A 23,464-nucleotide genomic window follows, 5' to 3' on the forward strand; every position below is an offset into this window, starting at 1 on the left:
ATTCGTACCCAAGCCCTTTTCGAGCATTCCTCTTTACTCGGGTAGCCTGTAGGCCTGCAGCTCGGCACAGAGAGTGGGTTAGGTGGGCATCCCATCCAGCCAACGCACGTTGCTTAGCTGGGTCTAGGTGGTTCCAGCGATCCAGTGACCCAGTTGCAGGCTTGCAGCAACAAATCCCACGCCGCCATCTGAGCAAGGTCCAGCAGGCCCAAGCCTACCAGGTTAGTCCCCAGCAGCCTAGTACCACTGTAAAGAAGGCGCGAGGTGCGGTACAAGCACTGAAAGAGGAAAAGGTCCTTTTTCCCTTTTCTCCAGTCCCCTTCGCTTCCTCAGGTGTGCAGCGGGTGCTATCCCTCGCTCCATTCGCCTCCATCGTCCTTCTTTTCCTTTGCCCAAATCCTTCTGCCAACTGCTCTTCTTTCCCCTCACATTCACCCTCTTCACAAAAAGCCCACAACAATCAATCCAAACAAGAACCCGTCCTCCCGTCTTCTTCCCGACACTTACCGCCCGACCGACTCATCTTCAATCAAAGCAACTCGAGCATCTGGTCGCACCTAGATTGTTGTCGTCGTCGCCGTAATCTTTTTCGGTCGCAACCGTCGTCGTCAGCCAGAGTCAAAAAGCAGGAAACCTCCCGCCCGACTCCGACTCCCCGATCTTTCGGATTCAATCACAACATGAATGTGTTGTTGTCGCCACAACCGCCTCTCTTCCAACATCCCCACGACCCAAACCGCATTTCTCCCTCTCGTTCTTGTGAGTATTTCCCTCGCTGATGTGTTCCCTCCCTGGGCTGGCGTAGCATGGGGCGAAAGACAAATCTCGATTTTGTTTCGCAACCGTTACCCGACGACTCGTGCATCCTGACGCTAACCCTTAAACAGTGAGCCCATTTCACAACATGGCCACCAGCCGCAAGCGCAAGGCTGACGAGGAAGGCGATGAGATGTCCCTCTCCCCCCGAAGCTCTCCGTCCACTTCATCAAGACAACTTCAGCGCCCGTCGAAAAAGGTTCGCTCAAATGAACTGGTCGGCCGCCCACTCACCCTCCCCCGACTCCTGGAGACTCTGGACCCGACCGCATTGCGAACTGTTCTCGAGCGAATTTGCGAGCGTCACCCTGACATCGGCCAGGAGGTTGTTAGCAGTGCCCCTCGCCCGACAGTCGCCGCTGCACATGGCGTTTTGCAAGAGTACCAGGATAAGGTGAAGGCCGCCATTCCATACGGAGAGACTAGTGCCGACTACACCTACTACCGGGTTAAGGCGCCCCTGACGGCTCTTATCGATGCACTCCTTGACTTCACTCCGCAATATCTCCCTCCCAATGAGAACCAAGCCACCGTCTCGCTGCAATACTTGGACGGAGCCACCAAGATTATCCACGCCCTTCCGGACTGGGAGCCGCAACAATATCGACACCACAAGGAAAGCGCATATGACGAAATTGCAAAGGCCTGGGCCCTGGTCATCAACGAGGCTGCTAAGCGCGGGGGCGGTCTGAGCCTGCACACTGGAGGATGGGACCAGACCCTGGCGAAACACCACGAGATCTCAGGCGGACGCATGGGCACGGCAATGAATGCTATGGCGGCGAGCGTCAGCTGGATGGCGAACGGGGGCTCCAATGGTCAACAGCCCGGCAACCAATCCTCGGATCCGAACTCAATCCTCAACCAGCTCATGTCTGGCACATATGGCGCACCTGTGCGCGTCGGACCTTGGTAGAAATTCGAGACTGGAACGACGAAAGAACAAAATCATCCGAACGTCAAATAATAAGCATCGCCGCGACATCGGCCACGGTCGGCGGCACCCACTGAACATATCACGACGACTATAACGACGGCTTACTTCCTTCATTACTTCATTCAGCATGGGACGGCAACGGGCATAGACTTTTGGGTTCCACGGACAACTTTTCTGTCAGGACCACGAGGGGTTGGGCGGCGTTTTGTCATTTTTCGTTGATTTGATGATATCCCTTTCCTGACGCTAGTTGCGAGTCTTCCCGCGGTTGAGAGTTGGGGTGTTCCTATGCCCCATCCTCTTCATGCGGTTGACGAGGAAATCGAGTCGCTCGCTTCACATGTAGGTAGTTAGTTTTGGTTTTCTGAGGTTTCAGGGACAGCATCTTGGGGACAGCAAGCAATCGATGATCCCGCCCGCTTGGGAGAGTTCAGTCCACTCATGGCTTACAATTATTATTCATGGACACGCTGTGTGGGTTGATTGAGGACGAGTGAGAGAGAGAGGCATCTGGTAATGAGAAGAAACGAGTTCACACTCGAGTCGTGCAGAGCAGATAACGGTTTCACAGCAATTGGCTACCTCATGTGTTAGTGTAGCATGAAATTAAGGTATTAGCACGTTGTATCCATGCAGGCGTACGTGTCCCACGAGTCGCTTAGTTTGCGTGCATCCAAGACGGCACATCTGTTTCAACTGCCCACTGAGTCGGTGACATCCGCGATGGCCACATGCGTTCTTCTTTATAGCTCGAGGAAGCAAAAAGGCCTGCAGCATTGTTGCAGGTTGCACGTTTGTCTGTTTGGCGTTGACAAACACCTACCATCATAGAAGAGATTGCCCTCTGATGAAGAGATACCTTCGTACGGGCAGATTTGTATGGGTGGTCATCCTGATGCAACCCCTCTCCTCTTTGCGTGCCTGATCATCGTCAGCCTTTCACAAATGATGGGCCCGAGACAGCCGTAAATAGTTTCTCATTATCGTCGCCGTTCTTCCTACGCTGTCTCTTTTCTGTTCTCTGCCTGCTACCTTATGAGCGAGAACCCCAGGCCCGATGAGACGTCTTTTCGGTCAACACATTGGGATTACTCGTTTTCTTTTGCCTGTTCGTGCGCTTTGGTCACGTCACACCAAAGCACTCCGACCTCTCCACCCCCCTCTCCCTCTGATGTTTCTCGTGGCCTGTCCCTGTTCGACCTCAATTTTTTCTTCTCCCATTTGCGTGTGTATCGTGTATCGTGTGTTGTGTGGTTTGAGCAACAGACTAAACCCTTCTGGATGAGTTGGACTAGAGTCTAGAAAGGGCTGAAAGCCTGAAACTCGTCAGAGAAGATGCACGTCTCTCGCTGGTGGTGACGAGATTGGATCCTCCCCCCTTTCGCCGATTACGAGATGACCCTCCAACCTTGCGGGCATTTGGGATGCACCTGACATTGGCCGCGCCCTCCCACACGCACTGTTTGGCTGCTCCAGGGTTGCTCCAGGAAAATTAAAGCTTTCGAACCTCGTTTTGGCGGCATATAGCGGGGTAGGTTTGTGGAGGCTCTTACTCCAACCGTTCGCTGTTCGGACGACAGCGGCAGTGAACTCTGAGGGAATGGCTCAGGTGCCACGGGTGCCTATGTCCCCTCCCTTCCCCCCCGCTCGCTTTCTTTCCAGGTACTTTGCCGCTGAAAGTACCTGCTGAACCTCCTCGAGGGGCTAGGCCTCAGCCCTCCCGTCAGGGACAGGCAGACAGCTCCAACCAATGTTAGTGGGGGCTTATGTCATATGTCCCGGTCACATGACTACCCGTCATTGCTCCCTCCCGCGCTCGACTCGACGCGTCAAGGCAGGCGTTTATTGTGAACGCGCGACACATCTGCTGAACCACACTTCTTCAGGCAGAAAGCCCATATTTGCTCTGCCCACGACGCACAGCCTTTCGTCTCGAAGGAACCTGTTCCAGCTCTGAAGTTCAGTTCTAACATTTTTTATCCCTTGGAACTGTGCGGAAGAGACATCCTGTTCGACAAGATGCCCGCGTATGTTTGCCACTTCCCAGACGCGTCTCGTCCGCTGACACACTCTACCATAGCCCGGGCGATCAGCACAGCATCGTGGTGAACCCTTTCGAGGAGCCACAGAAGCGAATGAGCGAGTACACGGCACAGGAAATCGCTACTTTGCAAAGTCGCCTCGAGAAGCAGCTTGGCCCCGAATACCTATCCTCACGTTCCGGTCCCTCGGGCCAAAAGGTCCACTACATCACCGCCGAGAAGTGCATCGCCCTCGCCAACGAGGTATTCGGCTTCAATGGCTGGTCATCATCCATCCAGAACATCCAGGTCGACTTTGTCGACGAGCACCCGCAGACGATGAGGATCAGCCTCGGACTTTCTGTGATCATCAGGGTGACGCTCCGCGACGGCACGTTTCACGAGGATATTGGGTATGGGCATATCGAGAACTGCAAGGGCAAGGCTGCGGCGTTTGAAAAGGCGAAAAAGGAGGGCACTACAGACGCTTTGAAGAGGGCGTTGAGGAACTTTGGCAACGTGTTGGGCAACTGCATATACGACAAGGATTACCTCGCCAGGGTGATTAAGATGAAGGTTGAACCGAAAAAGTTCCACGAGGACGACTTGCACAGACAGCGAGACTTTGTCGTCAAAAGGGTGGAGGAAAAGGCACCAGCGGCACCGGCGGCACCGCCAGCACCACCCGTGAAACTAGAGACCGCGGAATCGCTCGAAGACCTGATGGATGAAGGTGGGAACTCTTGAGTGTGGCTGATAGAGCGCAGAGTTCTTTTACTGACATGACTAGACTTCGACGATGTGGACTTTGCCATTTCCGAAGGCGATCATCCCGACGAAGTTACTCTCCCAGCAACAACGAACGGCAACTCGAACAGTAGGGCTGCGAGCGTTGCCCCAGCGCCCGTACCTCAGCACATGCAAGCACCGTCTCGTCAAATGGGCAGGAGCACGTCAGCAGGAAATTTAGGAAACAACGGAAATCAACGACCACCTCAGACACCAAATCAAGCACAATCACGACCGGGCCCGTCAACAGGCTACGGCAACCGACCTCAACCACCAAACCAACCCCGCGCACCCTCGAACCCGTCAGGCCCCTCCGCCCCGTCCGCTCCTTCAGCAAATGCCAACGTGACCACGCCAGGCCAGGCTGGAAACGCCGCCGCCGAACCCATCGGTTTCTTCTCTGCACGTGCTGTACAGCAAATCCCAGAATCTGCTCTGCAGGGGAACAATGCTGACGCCCCCATGCTGCTGCCAGCCGGCCAACAAGCCTTCAATCCAAAGGCAGAGAGCCCATCCATACGAAAGACCCCCGGCATAGACCACTCGAGCTCGAAGCCGCTCTCTAGGTCCGGTCAACACGTCCCGCCTACCCCATCGCAACAACCATCTACGTCCGGCTTCACACCGGTGAGACCGGGTAATGCCGGCCCAGGAGGAGGGGCCGGCATGCCTCACCCTCAGTTCAGCCAGACTCGCCGTATCGGAGCTCCTGGAGGCGCTGGTAGTCCCCTGGCCAACCGGAACTCGTATCGGCCGCCCACGATGAAGCGTCCTTTGCAGCAAGACGGCGCCGGACGACCTGCCCTGGCTGATGTATCGAATAATGGGACGTCAGGCAACCCACCTGGCGCACCAGGAGCAGACTCAAAACGTCAGAAGATGGCTTGAGAACACGCGATAATGCTGTGATCGAGCGTGTTTATTAGTTTGCTTTGGCCTGGAGCTTTGGAGTCTGGTTTGCGAGAGAGTACTGATGGCATAATTATGTACGGAGTTTCTGGGGCTGGGCTGATTGACGTCTGGCCATTGCGCCTTAGACAATCTTATGGGACCTTATGAACTACCTTTCTCTATTATCTCGAGCTTGGGGTGCCCTTTGACATGACACTTGTGACGCCTGCAGAATACAAGTACACTCACAAGATCAACTTTGCGAGGTGCAGTTCGCAAGTAACCTGAATACAAAGTTGCCAATTGCTTAACGAAGTTACATCGGTGACTTGCAGTAGAGTCTGTACGAGTTGTCCAATCTGTCATTTGGTTTTTCGAGGCTTTGCCTGGACGTTTGCCTTTGAGTTTGACCGAGGTACGTATCACCACTCAAGACAGGATGATCAATAGCCGACGCCAATAACGTCAGTAGCAGTGGATGTCCTCGATCGCTGGCTATAGTCATAGATTACATCAAGGGTATATCGAGGTTGTTAATGAACAGCATATATAGAGTGAAATGTTGAATTATATTAATAACTATAGAGATATCGATGGAACGATAGTGTGTTTTTTTTTGGTTTATCCTCGAGACTAAGGAAACTTTCGGAGAGAGCGCCAGTTGCAATCAGTCTGCAGATTTAGACAAAGGAAACGCCTCCAATCCAACCAGTTGCAACAACGTGGGCAAATTTTGACTAAATCATATGCCCAGCCACTGCAACTTATTCCTGGAGCTTAGCTCGGCTCAACTTAAGCATTGATCTCGCTGAGAATCTTGCCATCGGTAGCTCCAATCTGAACGTTCAAGTCACCGAGGGTGAGCGTGTAGAGTGGCTGTTCAAGGGAGGGGCCGCTGGCGGGCTTGGAGAGCGCAATGTTGTTGACGGGCTCCCGGAACCCGGCCTTGCGGGCGATGGAGAAGACATCGTTGGAGTTGACCTTGACAGGCCAGTTGAAGGTTTCAACGCCGATAAGAGCCTTTGCGGTGTGGACGGGGCCAAAGTTGAGGAATCCGTCCGTGCTGACGGTGGCGATCTTGTCGTTGTCGATGCGGGCGACGACGGTGACGAGGGAGAGCTCGTAGGGCTGCTCGACGCCGGCGCCGGTCGGGGAGCGGCCTGTGGCGGTCTGGAACTTGGCGCTGGGGAACTGCTTCTGGATCGCCTGGAGGCCGATGTTGACGGCGACGTCCCAGGAGGGGATGACGATGTTGGAGTCCTTGTTTCCGGACTTGGCGATCTCGGCCTCGGTGTTGTCCTGCGTGGCCTTGGAGGCGTCGTTGACAGAGAAGAGGGCCAGGGGCTTGAGGGCCTCAGTAGAGGCGGCGGGCTTAATGATGACGTTGCGGACCACGCGGTAGGAGAAGCGGGGGTTTTGCTGGGAGACGGAGACGATGACCTGGGAGTTGCCGGTCTGCAGGGTGTCGAAGGTCCACTCAATCTGGTTCTCGACGATGCTGGCGTTGGTCAGCTTGACAAAGGCCGAGTTGAAGAAGATGTCGACGCTGCCTCCCTGGCCCTTGAACTGGTCGTTCTGGCGGACGGTGAAACCCTGTCCAAGCTTGGTGATGATGGGCTCCGTGGGGGGGATGAGCTTGACGTCGGGGATCTCGAAGTCGGCCTGGGCGTTGGAAGAGGTCTGGAGCTTGGCGTTGTTGCCGCCGTCCTTGAGGAGAGGCTCGATCTTGACGGTGAGCTGCTTGTTGTCTGCGCCCTTGATGACGACGGAGCCGGAGGGGAAGACGCGGCTGGGGAGGTCGATGGGGAAGGTCTTGGATACGGTGTAAGGGCGGGTTCCTTCGCTGATGGGGCCGACCCATCCCACGACCTCGAAGAGCAAGCCGCCGAGTTGCTGCAGGCGGACGATTTGGATATCAGTGGTGATGTTGAGGGCATTGCCTTGGGCCTTGAGATAGAGGATCTTGTTGTCGTTGTCATACAAGGCGGAGACAGCGGATACGGGGACAGGAGAGAAGTGGCTGAGGGGCCTAGGGGGCTGCTGGGAAGAAGACATGTTAATGAAGCTGAGGGTTCTTAGACTGAACGAAGAGCAGTGTTCAAGTGTTGAGAATGGTGATTAGAGTAGATGATTGAGAGTGAAGTGAGTGATGGTGAGCAAGAGAGAATATCTGATTCCCAAGTTCTCATCTCTCCTCTTATACTCGAAACCAAGCCGTATTTCCACGCTCAAAAGCACAAGATTCTCTGAGTTTTCCGTTCGCTTCGACCTTCACCGACTCTTGGAATGAATCCGTCGTCTCGATTCCTCAATGCGGCCAAAAACCAGCACATCACCAAGCCAAAATGCAGCAAAGGCGTTCAGCTCCTCGTTCCGAGTATGTTGAGCCATTCGTGTTGCCGTAGGCCCATAGCTGCGTGCCATTTAGAGTTTCACGATGTCTCTCCTGCGGTTGCTTCTGGACCTTCTAGGCGCTGTCAGCTGCATTGCCCATCATGCCATTTCATGACGCCTTTTTTTCGAAATTTTCATGATACCTACTCAGCTCAAACGGGAACGGGATCAGTTGATCGTGAGAATCCTCACAATCTCTGAGAATCCCTCGCCGGATTGAGACTAGAAGCGGGCGGGGTAACCCATCCCGCGTGGTTAACCGTCGTGCCCGTCTACCAGGTGCGTGCCGTCCAGTGTCTCAGTCGTTTCTCAGCCGCACAAGATGTTTGGTCTAGGCAATTCACTTTTTTGCAGCTAAGAGGGCGGCAAGGCAGGTTCCCCGCGCGTGGCCCGGTCCGTGGTCCTGCATGTTGATGTTTACGGTAACCCGGAACACGATGAAAACATTCCTGGCGGGGGATTTTGTGGCGTTTCCAAGGGTCCAGCTGAAATACCATTTTTTGTGTGTCTTTCTCGTTCTCGGACCCTGCAAACAGTTATTCGTCGAACACTGAACAGGAGAATGCCGGCAAGCGAGATAAGGGATTGCGTCTTATGAGGCCATTCTGAGTACAGATGGGCGCTTATTGCGAGGTGAGACTTGTAAATGAGGAAATTGGCCTTTTCAATGGCAAAATGTTGCAAGCCACTCAACGGATGAATGCATGGCTGCTGCATCAAGACGGGTAGAGCCGGCTGGGGGTGACATGATGCAGCCAGGGAAACTTGCGCATCTAGACCAAGTTTTTCCTTGTCGGCATGGTTTCGAGGTATGTGGTCGGTGGCGTCTGCAAAATGTGTGGTCTTGGGCATGGTCGAGGATCCGTCCCATTCATGGATTGAGGGATTCCTGCCACACGAGTGGCGGTGAAGGGTTGAATGTGAATGTTGACAGAATCTTGGTACATGAAAGTAATCTGAACTTTCGATGCTCGTGCTGCATGAAAATTGAGGGCATCGTGCCAAGTATCCAGAAGGACAAGGAGAAGGGCGCATAGTGACATTCAGTCTTGAGCGCCTAATCCCTGCAGTCATGAAATTTGCCACATGTGTGTAAATCAGAGTGGCGGCTGCTTTCTGAAACCTACAACATGCCATTGGATAATGTTGCTTGCCTTCAAATGCATTTCAAACTTGACGTACAGTTAACATAGTACAGAACTCCGTTCGTGTAGGTGTTATGAGGATCGAAACCCTGTAAGACCAAAATTGTTTGCTTGTCACTTTTGTGGCATTTGCATTGATTCTGTGACAAGTTTGCTGGAAGCTGACCAAGTATTAAACTTGCATATTGAATACCTCGAACCTTAGCTCTTGTAACTCGCCTTCGAAATACCGAACTGCGGGGAAGGGATGTTGCCAATCACAGTCCTTCCACTCGGGGCAGCCAAAGCAAATCATAAACCATTCTAGGTAGCTCATTGATCATCATGTCATACTAAAATTAGATTCCTGGTGTGTATATTGCATAGGAATTTATCTATTTGTGACCGAATTTACTAACTAAAAGAGACTAATTCTAAACATGAAACTATTGGGCGATATAAAGAGTGTGATAGAGTAGAGATAATCTTCGGTTTCTCTAAGTGATGGCAGACATGCGCATTGTACTACAAGAACGAGATCTGATAAGGTAGGTAATAAATGGCGCAATACTATGCTTTCTTAGTATTTGCTTAAGTGGCTATGTAAACTTGTCCGAAGCGCGCATTTTACATAGGTAATAAAATTGCTTATCAAACACATTACTCATTCCAAACGTATTCGTGCACGACTATTAGCGTGAATTAAGATGAGCTATAGAACACGGGCTTAAGTTCTTTTTAATTTTTTTTTTTTTTTAGAATAGCACGTTGCCGTGTCTCGATATGTTTTGGTGATTGAAAGAATAGCTTGGTCACTAATACCCCATAAGAGAGGAAAGTGACCTTGAGACTTAAAGACTGATGATGGCCTAATATGTTCGTCCTTGAGCTACGAATCAGGGTTTATCTATTAATACACACTGAGATACTAAAGTTGAAGCTAGGAAATAGACAGAAACTCTTGTCCAATCGTCACCCATAGCGTCAGCCTGTGGTCCGGTGGCTTAATTCCATCTTATGCAAGGAGTGTCTAAATGATGAATGGTCTTATAGTGAATGATATGTTTTCAAGCCCTGAGGCGCATTGTACAACCATGACAGGGTTATTTCGAAAAGCGGTTTTGTAGGATATCTTCACCGCGTCAGACAGATCAAGGCCAAAACTCGGAATGCAACAAAGAGTTAGGAACAGGTGTAACAACATTTGCTTTCCTGAATCGTGTGGCTCAGTTCAACATTTTCATAGCATTGTCTTTGTTGGCGTATAGTAAGTGCAAAAATTGTGGTACAGAACGTTGTGTAACGCAGACAGAGCTTTCCTAAAGCGGAGGCGCGGGCTTGTAAAGACATCAAACAAGGGGATTCTTAACGAAAGGTTATTTTGTAGAGCGCTGAGGGGATTTGGGTTGGACCCGATTCAAGATGCTTGAATCTTCGACATCAGGCCGTTAAGACAAGTCAATGCATGCTCGGCAACGATCAGGCCTGCCAAGAGTAAAGATTTCTACAGCACATCATCTTCTTCGGTGAGCTGGTAACTAGTTTTACTGTAGTGTCAGGTAGTACGTGTGGGTGGAGAAAAATAATCAAGAAACACTAAGATTACCATTTGCTTACACAGAAAGCAAACTCGGATTTCCAATGCACAATCGAAACAGCAATAATGGCAACATGTCAACCACCACGGTATTGAATTAAGATTTCCCGGCCTCCCCTCGCTCCCAGGTCCCTGATTTCAGGGCCCATGCCATGACATAAGTTTTGAATAATGTACAGATCTCCATGAATATATTGTGTAACGTCCCATGTTGGTCAAGCCATGCTAGATTCATCCGGATGGACTCAAGAAGCCAGGCTCGCAATAAAACCTTTGGGTTCTGAGAATGATTAAGCTGAAAGTCCGCACGACACGCGTTGCAGAGTGCTAATCATGGGCATTGAATTCAGAAATATAAGTATGGTAGTTGAGCTTAATATCTAGCCTCGGACAAAGTCATTTTAGCAAGTCTGCTGCGTAAGATAAGTGTAGTGACTCGGGAAGCTCAGGGTGCCTCTCGCCCGGGTGTCACCGTTGGCAATAGTGCCACACCTGCTCACAATGATGCCCATATCGACAGCGATATCACTGCAGTACACACTCGTCTCGATAAACCGCTGTTGACGTTAGCCTTTGTCTTTGGTATTATGAAATCGAGGGAAGAGCGACGACTTACGTTGTTGCACAGGTAGATAGAGCAGCTGTTGGAGCAGGCCACGCGAGCACAGGTGCTGGCAGGCACACTGCAGTAGTTGGTGCCCAGGGTGATCAAACGGTTGATGGCGTTGGCGCACTGAGAATAGTACGCTTCGACGTACGTTCCTTGGTTGCAATTCCAGTTGTTCTTTGCTTTGAGTTAGCTTTATGGTCTTCTCTGTTTCAACCCAGGTGCAGTAGACTCGAAAAGTCTATCAGGAAACTTACGGTAGTCTGTCTAGCCTCCAAGCCTCCCTCAGGCTCCTGGAATTCTTCCGCATTAAAGGTAGGGTTGATGGCGAGAATCTGCTCATAGATGGAGGAAGCATCTCCGTGGAGGGTGACATTCGGACCGCCGATAACGACTGGCCCAGTGAAGGTCATCTCGGAGATGGGCAACAGCTGATCCTTCACCTCATCTGCAGTTCGGAATTCCAAGCCATTGTCTGAAGGAACGGCAATAACCTAGAGACCACAATTAGTCCGATAGCTCCGACACAATATTCTCCTTGTATAGGTTACGTCTAGACTGACAGTTGATGCCAAAAGGGCAACACCAGTGATAGTGAATCTCATATTGAAGATATCTGAACCGAGGTGATCAAGAGTGATTCTACTGCTCCGAAGCTGATGATAGAGATTTAAAACCCCAATTGGGCTTGGAAAAGTCGTCTGTCTTAAATAGTTTCTCACAAGTCTTGAGTTATTTACCTGTCGACCGAATTGATTAGACTCTAAATTCGTGTCGTATCATTTGATGTTGCATTTGCCATAAGATCTGGACCCTTGGCAAAGCGGCGGCTCTGTTGCCCTGGCGGTTCCGCGATCCTACGTTTGTCTCCATGAGGAAGTTCAAATACTCGAAGGATCGCGGGCCGCACTAGTTCGTCAGCGCCACACTCAAAAGGAGAATGCATGCCCTGCCAAGCGAGCCTACTATTGGTGACTTCGGAAAGCTCTTTTGAGCCGAATCGCATTTCTTCAGTATTGGGATTCATTCACTGCATCTGTATGCCCTCAATGCAACTTTGAAGATGACCTACTTTGTAGGCGAATACGTGGGGTTACATGTAAGCTGACTCTCGAAGGATGTGGATGGTCTCGAGAATGGAGTAGAGCTTATGTTGTGTTGTTGCGGTTAGGCTCTAGCCAGGGACAGGTGTAAGCAGTCAATCGAATCGAAGCGAGTTCATAGTCGCCTGATAGTAGAATGGACGATAGTCGGGTCCAATCGGCTTCAAGAGACGCAGAAGTTGCAGAGACCTTTGCAAAGGATCGATGCAACGTCGGAAATCGGACCATCTCGTATTCCTCTCAACCGTGGACTCTAGTTCATCACAAAGTTGAACTCAGCGAAAATCTCGCAGTCAAGCTAGAATCGAGACCAAATGTCACGGCTCTCTTGTGACGGATAACGGCTTCGAACACGCGATATGACGTTATCCTATCAATGCCAAAGACCATCTAGATCATGATCATGAGACTGTAAGACGATGGCTGGGAATGAGAAACACAGATGGCGGATGCGATGATTTCACTGGCATTGCCTTTCATCTCATTAAGATTTCATATATTATAAAGCGAACGGTGCACGCTACAGCAAGCAGGTCTAAACCATTATTCTTCCGTCTTCCCGGACGATACCGCATCCCGCAGTGGTCTGTCACTAGCGAAAGAGGGATCATTCGTCTGTGTCGTAAACTGCAGCTTCGACGCCAGCAAGTCGACGCTGTCACCAGGCACGTAGTCAGCAACTCTGCACCCCGACTTTCGGAAAACCACGTGAAAACTTACTACATAATAACGGGAAAGAAGCACCCAAGCGCATAAGCAGCCCGATCCACGTATCTCGTCGCGGGACTACTCTGCCACACGTTCAACGAATGCGTAATCACCCGTATCGCCGCCGCCACGGCCAGCGAAGCGACGCGGATCTCCGTGCTGCGCATCAGATACCGGATGAAGCTCGTTCGGAGACCGGCCTCCTTTGACGACTTTCTGACTTCGGCAAAGATGCGGAGGAGAAAGTAGGCGCTGACGCACTCGCTGACGGCGAAGAGGCCAAAGTAGGCAATGTGGATCCTGATGATGATGCCCTGCAGGCTGTCGTCTTCCCGTAGAATCCGGAGGAGACGGTAGTAGATGATCAGTACTTTGACGGCAGTGACGAGGACGAGAGTTGACCAGAATACGGTGTGGAAGACTCTTCGTTTCGTTCCGCGCAGAAGTCTATTGAGGATGATGAAGCTGTAGAAGGGCAGCCCTGCTTCTTGAATCTATTCGAACTTGCGTTAGCAACTTGAGGCATAGGACGCAGAAACCTGCAAAAGATGATGGGAATAAGCGGGCCGACTCACAAGCCAGCAAATATCGCCAATGGCTGCCGCCGCTGCCCTCTTCGCAAGAGGATACGGCTTGTCATAGTAGGCGTGGAAATAGAGTCCATTCGCGATGGCGCCAGCAGCGGACGAGACGATGGGCACGACCGTGAGCTTGGAAAACGACGTAATCCCGATAATGAGGAGCCCCAAAAACACGTTGAAAACGCCGATTATGCTCAGCACCGACCAAGCGTGTTCAAAGTACGGAAGGCTGGGCGTTGCATCAAAGGTGGCGTTGATCGTGTTGGGCATACCGACGGAGTTCGGTAACGGCACTGGCGACGACATGTTTGCTGCTATAGTTGATAGCGCCTTGCGCATTATCCCACCCGGGAGACTGGGTCGGCGAAGAAGCGTGTGGTTTGCCCGTATTCGGGTGCGTCGTCGCTACATTCATGTAGTGATCGGTAGCCAGGAGCCTGGGGGTCGTGGCATCTGGCATCTCGCACGGGCGAGAGATTAGGTGGTATCGAACATCGCCAGGTTAAGAGATGAGAAAGAAGGGTATTCCAAGTCACATATTAAATGGGGCACTCCCGCTCTCTACAAGTCTGCTTTCGCCTTGGCTGCCAAAAACCTAGGACTGAAGGGCACGCGAATGCTTTGAAAGTTCAACCCCCTCCCCAGTCTAGTCGAAGTATCGTGACTTGAGGTGTCCATGGGAAGCGAACTAATCAGCGAACGGCGCAGGATGACCCAAGTCAAAATCGATGGATTGAGCTAGTTGTTCTTGAGAAACATTTCTCTCGGAAACTTCCCCCCTCGGGACAGAGGCACAAAGAGGAAGAAGATGGAGGAAGAGAAGAACTCAAAACAGCTTGACGGGCGCGGTTGACGCCACGTGCCTCTCGCAACACACCAGTTACCCGCAGGTCGGTACGATTCATGAAAGACTGAGAAAGTGTAGTTGATGGTTTTCGGGAGTGTTGGTGATTGGACCGATGAATCTCATGATTTCATATCTTCATCGGCAATCGAAGTCTATTTCTGCCAATGCTTTGCCTCCCAACCAATCCAGCTCTCCACGCATAGTGGCTAGATCTCTAGTGTTTCTTACACAAACATTCAAGCTGTCGATGTGAGCAGAACATCGATAGAATCAAAATGCTCTGGTGGTTTTGCCATGTCTTATCTGCCCAGTACTATCTTGACTTTTACAACTTTGCTTCACCACTTGGCCTAGAACACGGCTTCGCCCGAAGCTGTGCGTGACTAGGTGAAACCAAAGCATCCGCACCATTTGATTTCGGTTTAGGACTCCAGATCTCACCGTGGAAAGATGATAACGAAGCTGATACCGCGTGGTTCTACTGAGGGGGGGGGGGCGGGCTTTCAAGGCTCCATGTAGCTGAATCCGAGGCTTCGCAACCGTCTCAGCTACAGCCTCTTAACGCAAAAGTTCCGATCAACCTCCTGCATCTTTCCCGAACGATTCTAAAAAAGACGATGTTTACTCCTGGAGTGATGCGATCATATTGCAGAGCACTAACAGGTTGCCGAGTATCTCATCAGCTCGCGACACCAGAAAAGATCATGAGTACAGAACCGCCGATATGGGGGTGGTCCGAGGATCAATATCGGATAGGCTTGCCGACCAAAGCTCAGGATTAGGTTTACGCGGCAAGTGCTCCCGGAGCCCTCTTTGAGCCACCAACAGCTTTTTTCGGCAGGTTTAGAGGTCCAGTGCGTAGATTCTAGGATAGGACGATGCAAGGTTCGCCTCACTTCTCTCTCTTATCTTCGATATTGCTCCTGGACCAGCCCAAGAGCAGTGATGATGGGCTCGAATGCGAGAAAAATCCGTCAACGCTGGTATTCGATATGCGAGACTCTCTTTAGCCGATGCCAAGATGCCATCACAACATTGAGCTCAACTTGCGTAATCTTTTTGCAAATGTGCGGATCGCCTGAAGGGGTAAGCAAACAGGATCTCATGAAAATCAGGTCTTGTGTAGTCATTCTATATCACACAATTATCTTTCTTTTGAATTCCCTTCTCCGGTTTTTTTTTCGGATCCCCAACGCCATCGCAATGCATCAAGTTGACCAAGATGATCCAGTCCTTATCCACATCGGCGTCCTGTATCTCTTGAGACGGAGCCGGATAATATGACCCTTTCCACCTTTTTGAATGTCTTCTTCCACTGCCCCTCTCTCCTAGCCTTTTGCCTCTCTGGCATACACACGCACGACAACGAAGTCTCTCGCACCGCAGTCGTAGCTGCCCTTGCTTCTCGGCACGTCTTGTTGTTGTTTCAACCATCCTCTCTAGCTCCACAAGAGCCCATCAAATCGAGTTCAATCGTCCGGCACTCGAGCCTCTCGCGACTTGGACAAATATCCCTAGATGCCATGTGAAACTCGAAAAGACAAAGGGGTATAAACCCACCCAACCACCCATCAAAGAATCAAAAAGAAAACCACAAATGTCATGTACAAACAACACCTCTCTCTCAAGCAGATCCCAGAATCAAACTCTCCACCATACCGCCCACAGAAGACGCCGTCTGCGCGCGCTCAACCTCATTCGTAACCTTCCTCTTGAGAGCCTTGAACCCCTCAAACAGCTCGGCACTGTCACCAGCATACTGCGCATATAGCTCCACGAGCACCATGCCGACCTCGACGCAAATGCTCACGTACCGCGGGTCGATAATGTGATCGCACGTCCACTTGAGCACCGGCTGCACCGTCCTCTCATCGCGCCCCTCAAGCGCATCCCGCACAGCAGACCGGTGCCGCAGCGCAAGCAACAGCGTCAGCACGCCGAGCGGCGAGTGATCCTTCCCGCGCGGATCGAGCGCCTGGTCCAGCGCGCTCGCGTACCGTCCGTGGCGGAGCGCCTTCTCCCACGCCTTCTCCTTGGGCGCGCTGGTGCGCGCGTCCTGCGCGACAATGACCTCGGCCTGGCCCTCGCCCATGCTCTCGAGGCGGCGCATGGCCGAGGCTTTGCGCTTCTTGCTCTTGGCGGCCTTGTCGTGCTCGTCGAGGGTGCCGGCGAGGAGGGCGGCCATTTCGCGGTCGCGTTCCTTTTGGCGGGTGGCTTCGGGGCCCGTGAGGCGGGTGCGGATGGAGAGGACGCCGGATTGCATGCCCACGACGAGGTGGCGGTCCGCGCTGTCGAGCGCGTCGGAGGCCGGGAGGACGCGGAGGGAGAGGATGGGGGAGGGGTACTTTGTCGAGGAGACGACGTTCCAGCCCGTGGTCTCAAAGACCTTTACGTGGCCGTCGAGGCCGCCGGTGACGAGGCGGGTGCCGTTGGAGGCGAGGCTGAGGGAGGTGACGGTCTTTTGGTGGTTGGCGATCTGGTGGATGGGGCGGGCGGCGACGAGGTCGAGGACGGAGACCTGGGGGCCCGAGGCGGCGAGGAGGGTGGTGCCGGAGGAGAGGGGGAGGACGGACTCGACGGGGGCGGCGTGCTTGAAAGTCATGACGGCGGCGTTGGAGCCTATTCTCGGGTCCCAGATCTTGACGGTAGAGTCGTAGGAGCCTGAGACGATGACGTTGCCAGCGCCCGACGGGGAGGTGGCCGGGAAGAACTCTGCGCAGCGGACGTAGTCGGAGTGTCCCACGAACGTGTTGAGCGGGTCATTGGCGGTGAGGTCCCAGAGGCGGACCGTCTTGTCGTCGGAGGCGGAGAGCAAGGTGGTGGGCTGGGAGCCCGAGAAACGCGTGGCCCAGACGGGCTGGCGGTGTTTCGTCCACGTCTTGAGGATGGAGCGGGAGTGGGTGTCAAACACCTGCATGCGGCCCGTATCTTCGGCGGCGACGAGGACGCGGCCGTCGCGGCGCAGGGAGCCGGAGCGGGCGACGTCGGCGAAGCGGGTGATTGTCTTTTCGAGCTTGCGAGTGCGGGAGGAGTAGAGCTGGACACGGGTGCCGGTGGTGACGGCGAAGAGGCCATCGGAGGAGGTCGACGAGATGTGGGTGATTGGGTACGAGGTCGGCGAGGGGATCTGGAGCTGGTTCTTGAAGGACTTCCAGTAGCGCTGCTCGGCCGTCACGGGGGACGGGCCCGAGGGCAGCTTCACCTGCGGGAGGGGTCCCACGGTAGCTGCCATTGTGATATGGTTGTGTAGGTCGTTTGTGCCCTTAAGCGGTGTGTTCGAAGGAGGTGCAAAAAGTTGCTCGCTGGCGTGGGAGAGCTAGGTGTTGCGGTGAAGCGCAAAAATGTGAGGGTATCGTCGTGATAGACGCTGGTAGTAGTTTTTTGGAGTTGAAAATGCTGATAGGCAAAAAAAAAGATTCTCAATTGAGAATTTCTTAGCGGCTAGTCCTGTTGGAGGTTAGCGGATACCCCACATGGACGATAAGATAAGGCGCGGGGCCGGGACCTCCAAGCTTTCAGAACTTCTACGAGCATTTCGGGTCCGAAGACACTCAAGAGCTCACCATTCCACTTTTCAGATGGAATTATGGAGAGCTTTTGATATCAGAAGTTGAGAGTGAGCTCTGATTCACTGAGGCTTCGAGCCTGGATGTAGTCTTTGTGGTGTGACAGCTCAGTACGCTTAGATGGATTGCGGACACTCTGTCGCCATTTCAACGCAGCCTGGCACAACTCATCCCATGCGCCTGGGCCAAGTTCAGTCAGCAACCATCAGTTCAACGATCGCCAAACTTCACACCGTCACATCTAACTTCAGGGCTTCCATCCAAGACTCTGGATCAACAGACCTTACGCAAACGCACATGCCATCCTGATGTAGGCCACTGTCAGTCTTCTGCTCCGACACGGTCCCCTTTTGCCCCGGTAACCTGCAACGAAGCACACCTACCTATAGCAAGGTATAGGCAAACCCTCACATATATCACAGCCGCGCAATCCCATCCACCAAACAGCCACCCATCTACTTTCCTGGTAGACAACCTAAACACGCGGAGGAACTGCACACTGTACCGGCAATTGTGCATCGCCCGGGTTTTCCGACCTCAACCTCTGAGGCTGCATCTACACCTGCATCAGCTTCAGAAAAAAGTCAAGGCTGACCCGATGACAAGCACTGCCGACGTCCCGTCCATCCAACTCACCCCATGTATCATGAGAAAACTTTCACCTCTCCGAGCCGGCGGAGGAGGGATGGAGGGATGTCGGTGTCTTACTCCCTCACCGCCTCCAAATCGAAAACTAATTCCAACGCTGGGAGCTTTGCTCAACAAGGGGCTCCAGCTGTGATGAAGAGACACTCCAAATCTACGCTACCTAGGTACCTAGCCAGCGAACCGACTTAGAGCCTAAGATCATTCACCTACTTTTGTCCCTCGTCACCGGAGGATCAATCTTTCAACAATGAATGGCCATGTCTCTTTCTCAAGACCAAAGTGACGCCTTTCGTCTGATGGGAACAAGAGGCTGGGCATTTACAAGAAGGAAAAGAAAAAAACTCTAAAAAACCAGGCCCTTTCCCCTCCATAGCCCTGTAATTCTTCCCTGACCTGACCTAACCTGACCTGGCCTATACTTAGGGTCCCTGGACTCTCAGGATACCTTCCTTACTACCCTGCCATTCCTCATCAAACTCTAAGCATAGACAGACTCAAAAACGTTTCCCAGGGGCTAGGTTCACCCAAATGAGGTAAAAGGCTTGGCCAAAACCAACAAACATCCAAACCAGGAAATGGAAAGCCGACTGCGGGAAAACGGTGCCTACGGGAGTGATGGGGAACCCTGAGACGGCGAGGGGTGTGCTGCGAGGACCGCGAAAACGGAGGGGAGCAGCATGTTTCAGCTATTTTCCGTAATGAATCTGTGCATGGCTCGAATGACGTCTTGCGGTAGTTGTCATTCACACAAGAGTTGGATCTTCACATTTGTCTTTGCAGAATAGTATGGCAATGTGTTTTTTTGTTTGTTTGAACCTTGTTTGAATCCTCATTGACCCGTAATGACCTTGTCTGATCTATGTGACACGCTGATAAAAGCATATTCAATACGACTTGTCGTCGCTTGAACTAGGGTATACCATCCTCTCTTTTTTCATCTCCCCTTTACTCGGCAGTACCGTAAATAGTCTCCATCAGAATACCTATGAAGGGAATTAGTATGTTGTAGCGATGTGCAGTTGTTGTGTGAGTGTTAACATACCAGTAATTCTGTAGGGGTCGGCATTTGAGGCGGGACGGCGATCCTCAAAGTAGCCGTAGCCCTTCTGGGCGCACTCTCTGGGGATACGAATGGAAGCGCCACGGTTGGCAACTCCGTAAGAGAACGAATCGATGGAACCAGTCTCGTGGCGGCCAGTGAGACGCTTCTCGTTGCCCTCGCCGTAGACGGCAATGTGCTCCTTGTGACGACCCTCAAGCTTCTTGATGGCAGCCTCGATGTGCTTCATGCCACCCTCAACACGCATCTCCTTGGAGGAGAAGTTGGAGTGGAGACCGGCACCGTTCCAGTCACCGGGAATGGGCTTGGGCTCAACGGAGACCTTGGCGCCGAACTCCTCGGCAATGCGGGCCAGGAGGAAGCGAGCGAGCCAGAGGTGGTCACCCATCTCAATGCCGGTGCAGGGACCGACCTGGAACTCCCACTGGGCGGGCATGACCTCGGCGTTGGTGCCAGAGATCTTGACGCCAGAGTACAGGCAGGCCTTGTAGTGGGCGTCGACGATGTCGCGCTGGACGACCTTGCCGGCACCAACACCGCAGTAGTAGGGGCCCTGGGGAGCAGGGAAGCCGTTAGCGGGCCAGCCGAAGGGGCGGTTGCTGAGGTCGAGCAGAGTGTACTCCTGCTCGAGACCGAACCAAGGCTCGTGAGCGGCGTGAGCCTCCATCAACTTGGCGCACTCATGTCTGTAGTTGTACTTGTTGGGGGTGCCATCGGCGTTCCAGCATTCGGAGAGGACGAGGATGTTGGGAGATCCACGGAAAGGGTCGGGGAAGACAGCGACGGGCTTCAGGTAGACATCAGAGTTGTCGCCGGGAGCCTGGTTGGTGGAGGAACCGTCAAAGTTCCACATAGGAAGGTCCTCGGGGGTGTACTCCTTCTCCTTGAGAGTCTATGGAGGCAAATTTGTTAGCTACATGATGATAATGGAAGGCGCTATGATGCAACTGCGAATAGAGGCATGCGCGGGCGAGCTCGTGGGCCATCTTGGCTATCACGGCTGACATCATGCGCCGCGCCTTGCCGTCAGGCTGACGATGCCAGGCGGAGCTACCCCCAGTGGCCCCATTGGAGATCGTGGGCATTACGTGGAGAACAGCAACGACCCTCGGCCGGCGGCTGGCCAACCGGTTCACCGAAGACGCGCCGACGGGCAAAAGGGGGGGGGCTGATGATGCGGCAGCAACTTGCAAGACCTCCAATACCCGAGCTGCGGCGTTCAACCCTGCAGCTGGAGGCAAGGCAAAAAAAGACTTGGAGCCAGGCGGACGTGGGGTGGGGTTCCTTGCAGGATCGAGTCGTGATCGAATCCTTTCAGCCAGTCCGGCCGTGGCCCTCAAAAGAAGAGACCAAGACCAAAGCAGCAGAAACAGGTACGTACCACCCACCACCAGAAATGCGCACTGAAGGAGCAGGTGGTGTGTGTTTTGACCCCCGCCAAGCCCCAGTGCATGTCGCCGCCGCATCTGCTGCCGCTTGCTCACCCGCCCACAGCTTTTTGCCCGCTATTCCCAGCCGGAAGTCGGAGACATCCCGTAGGGGATGAATCCAGAGCAACACGACCCGCTGCCCCAGCTTTTCCTTTGATGCAACCGTCGACACATGTGTAAGAGTAGAGGCATGAACCAGCTCAAACTGTGTCGCATCGCAACAGGAAAAGGCAGAGCGAGTGACATTTCCCGGTGGAATAGCGGGCTAGAGCGTCTGGAGCACCACGAAGGGCCCGGGGAAAATATGAAAACGCCAAAGAAAGGAATGAGAAAGACAAGGTGGTTGTTGTGAACGTACCCTCGACTTGGAACGGGTCTCGCCATCAGCGTCGATCCAGATGTACTCGGCCATAATTGAGCCCTTCTGGTCAAGCTTGAGGTACTTGGCCAACTATTCGATGGGTCAGCATGATTGCTTATTCGATTTGCGCAAAGCTGACGGCTGGAAGCAAACTCCAGCTACGCCAAGCTCAGCACCGGGTATGTTGGTGTAATCTCACGGTCTCGGGCCTGGAGGTGAAGGCAGCTTCTGTCGCCTGGAGAGAGAAAGACGTGTTAGTAACTGATTCTCTTCTTCCTTCGTCTTTGGGTACCCAGCATCGTGACTCGAGAGAACAGCATAACGCCAGCACTCAGGTCGCGATAGGAATAATATGACGTGGTGGGGCAGAGTTTGGGACTTACCATTTTTGCGGTTGTGTGTGTGTAATGTGATAAAAACGGGAAAAAGAACAAGGTCCAATTTGAAGATCAGGAAAAGGTTCAAGCAGTAGAGATCAAATGATCTATAGGATTGTAACGGGAGGAATAGAGGGATGGGATGTGGAAAAGTAAAGAGCAGGTACGATAAGAGCAGTCGAAGCGGGCGGTTGAGGGTTTTATGTTTTCCTCTGTCTGTCGTCCGGCAAGGAAGGCAGGCGCGGGCGCTGGTGGGAGAGACAGATTTGAGTGAGAAAGAGGCAGTCCAGTTCGCTCGATGCTCTATTTTTTGCTGGTGCTGCCAGCAATCTGCAAGGTACCGTCGAGATACCTCAGATGTTTCGCAGACGACCGGCCCTGTTGGCGAGGAAAGCTCATGTACAACCGGTACAGAACCGTAACTTTTGGCTCCCGTCTAGGTCTCTCGAGGTCTCTCGAGGGTCCCTCTTTGGTCCTTCAGCCCAAGATAAGGCCTGCCAGTGCCTGCCCATGACGGCGGCAGGGGTATGGCTGGTTCTGGCTTCTGGTATCGATTGCGGTGGGGTGAGAGGGGTGGGCTGGTGGGGTGTGGCCCCGGAAACATGTGCCCTCCCATTCGTCCGCCAGCCCAGAGTTTGGGGGACCACAGATACATGCCAATTCTGATTCGGTTCCCAGCGTCCCACGACGACAATGTCCAGGTACTTTGCCCGAACCCAGAACACCCTCTTCACCCACACATTTCCCGCCCTTTAACCTGCCTTTCTGTGCTGCACCACCACTCCCGTCTGCCACTATCAGACGTCTCTCAAGTATCCCTACTGCCTGGCTACGGCCCCGCGGTCCTCTGCCACCGGCATCAAGTCTCCGTGGGAAACGGAAATGCGACGGGCGGACCTTTCACCTCTAGAGGTATCGTCAACTTCCTCTTCTCCGTAAATGGCCCCTGGGAAACTCCTCTTCCGCTTCCACTTGGGTGGTTTTGTTCTGTCAACCCTAGTCTCCAAGACTGATAAGTATGAAAATCACTGATCAAAATGTGTGACGATGACTTCGACGTGCGCCCAGTAGCCCGTTGACGAGCCACTCAGAGGCCGCCCGGCACCGCCCTTGCGGCAGTATCTGCGACTAGCTGCTGCAGCTGCGACCACCGACCCAACAATGACCACCTCGAGAAATCGCTGCTTTGTATCCAGGTTTCGTACAGGCTACAGACAACAAGAAAATTGCAGGTAGACCAAGTAATAAACGGGTGCGGCAAACCGGACTGTAAAGACCCAGCCAGAGATAGAGCAAGGTATCGTGACTGGCGATTCAAGGACCAAGCAGGTACCTCTCACCCACAGGAGCCACCGTGCCACAACGCGGGGCACGTACCGATACATGTCATTTACGAGGCCCACGTCCTTCGGTCCGCTGTCCGCTGTTTCTATCCTTGGATCTTTGGGGTGCTCGTGTGCACTGTCGCCCGCCGCCGTGCCCATCGCCTTCGCCCTCGCCGCCGCTGTCGGGTCGCTGGCGCCGCTCCTCTTATCCTTGAGGCACAGTCTTACAGAGTACCTACACTATTGTCGCTGTCAGTGTCTGTAGCGCTGCTCACGGTGGCT

At 53.0% G+C, this 23,464-nt stretch overlaps 6 protein-coding genes across 6 annotated transcripts; 1 reads left to right on the plus strand and 5 right to left on the minus strand.

The window, feature by feature from the left end:
* Positions 1-904: 904 nt before the first annotated feature.
* Positions 905-5,451, plus strand: HER10_EVM0004973 (recombination protein rad52; the record flags this gene model as incomplete). The annotated part of the gene is made up of 4 exons (XM_035474599.1): positions 905-1,713; positions 3,754-3,780; positions 3,834-4,507; positions 4,565-5,451. 4 exons carry the CDS (start codon positions 905-907, stop codon positions 5,449-5,451), a joined length of 2,397 nt encoding a protein of 798 aa, XP_035338310.1.
* Positions 5,452-6,246: 795 nt separating this feature from the next.
* Positions 6,247-8,482, minus strand: HER10_EVM0004184 (uncharacterized protein; the record flags this gene model as incomplete). The annotated part of the gene is made up of 1 exon (XM_035473836.1): positions 6,247-8,482. The coding sequence occupies exon 1, from the start codon at positions 7,507-7,509 to the stop codon at positions 6,247-6,249; it is 1,263 nt and encodes a 420-aa protein (XP_035338245.1). The 5' UTR covers positions 7,510-8,482.
* Positions 8,483-10,970: 2,488 nt separating this feature from the next.
* Positions 10,971-11,589, minus strand: HER10_EVM0005688 (uncharacterized protein; the record flags this gene model as incomplete). Its single annotated transcript, XM_035475294.1, has 3 exons — positions 10,971-11,126; positions 11,186-11,353; positions 11,434-11,589. 3 exons carry the CDS (start codon positions 11,587-11,589, stop codon positions 10,971-10,973), a joined length of 480 nt encoding a protein of 159 aa, XP_035338373.1.
* A 1,233-nt stretch (positions 11,590-12,822) lies between these two features.
* HER10_EVM0009916 (uncharacterized protein) lies at positions 12,823-13,874 on the minus strand (the record flags this gene model as incomplete). Its single annotated transcript, XM_035479387.1, has 3 exons — positions 12,823-12,934; positions 13,000-13,481; positions 13,563-13,874. The coding sequence occupies 3 exons, from the start codon at positions 13,872-13,874 to the stop codon at positions 12,823-12,825; spliced, it is 906 nt and encodes a 301-aa protein (XP_035338784.1).
* A 2,165-nt stretch (positions 13,875-16,039) lies between these two features.
* HER10_EVM0011245 (WD domain-containing protein) lies at positions 16,040-17,647 on the minus strand (the record flags this gene model as incomplete). The annotated part of the gene is made up of 3 exons (XM_035480682.1): positions 16,040-16,558; positions 16,667-17,326; positions 17,399-17,647. 3 exons carry the CDS (start codon positions 17,645-17,647, stop codon positions 16,040-16,042), a joined length of 1,428 nt encoding a protein of 475 aa, XP_035338898.1.
* A 1,766-nt stretch (positions 17,648-19,413) lies between these two features.
* HER10_EVM0010814 (glutamine synthetase) lies at positions 19,414-22,291 on the minus strand. Its single transcript, XM_035480262.1, has 5 exons — positions 21,864-22,291; positions 21,680-21,715; positions 21,478-21,570; positions 19,672-20,581; positions 19,414-19,612 (listed from the first exon to the last, which is right to left on the minus strand). The coding sequence occupies exons 1-5, from the start codon at positions 21,864-21,866 to the stop codon at positions 19,575-19,577; spliced, it is 1,080 nt and encodes a 359-aa protein (XP_035338870.1). The 5' UTR covers positions 21,867-22,291; the 3' UTR covers positions 19,414-19,574.
* Between the last annotated feature and the right edge of the window lie 1,173 nt (positions 22,292-23,464).

The sequence above is a fragment of the Colletotrichum scovillei genome (assembly GCF_011075155.1).
Source record: "Colletotrichum scovillei strain TJNH1 chromosome Unknown Contig00001, whole genome shotgun sequence".
Taxonomy (NCBI): Eukaryota; Fungi; Ascomycota; class Sordariomycetes; order Glomerellales; family Glomerellaceae; genus Colletotrichum; species Colletotrichum scovillei.

Excerpts from the sequence above, each read along its gene's own strand:
- HER10_EVM0010814 (XM_035480262.1), bottom strand. Across the intron at positions 20,582-21,477 it reads AGACCCGTTCCAAGTCGAGG|ACTCTCAAGGAGAAGGAGTA; the intron begins GTACGTTCACAA and ends TTGCCTCCATAG. Across the intron at positions 19,613-19,671 it reads CGACCCCTACAGAATTACTG|GTATTCTGATGGAGACTATT; the intron begins GTATGTTAACAC and ends TTCCCTTCATAG.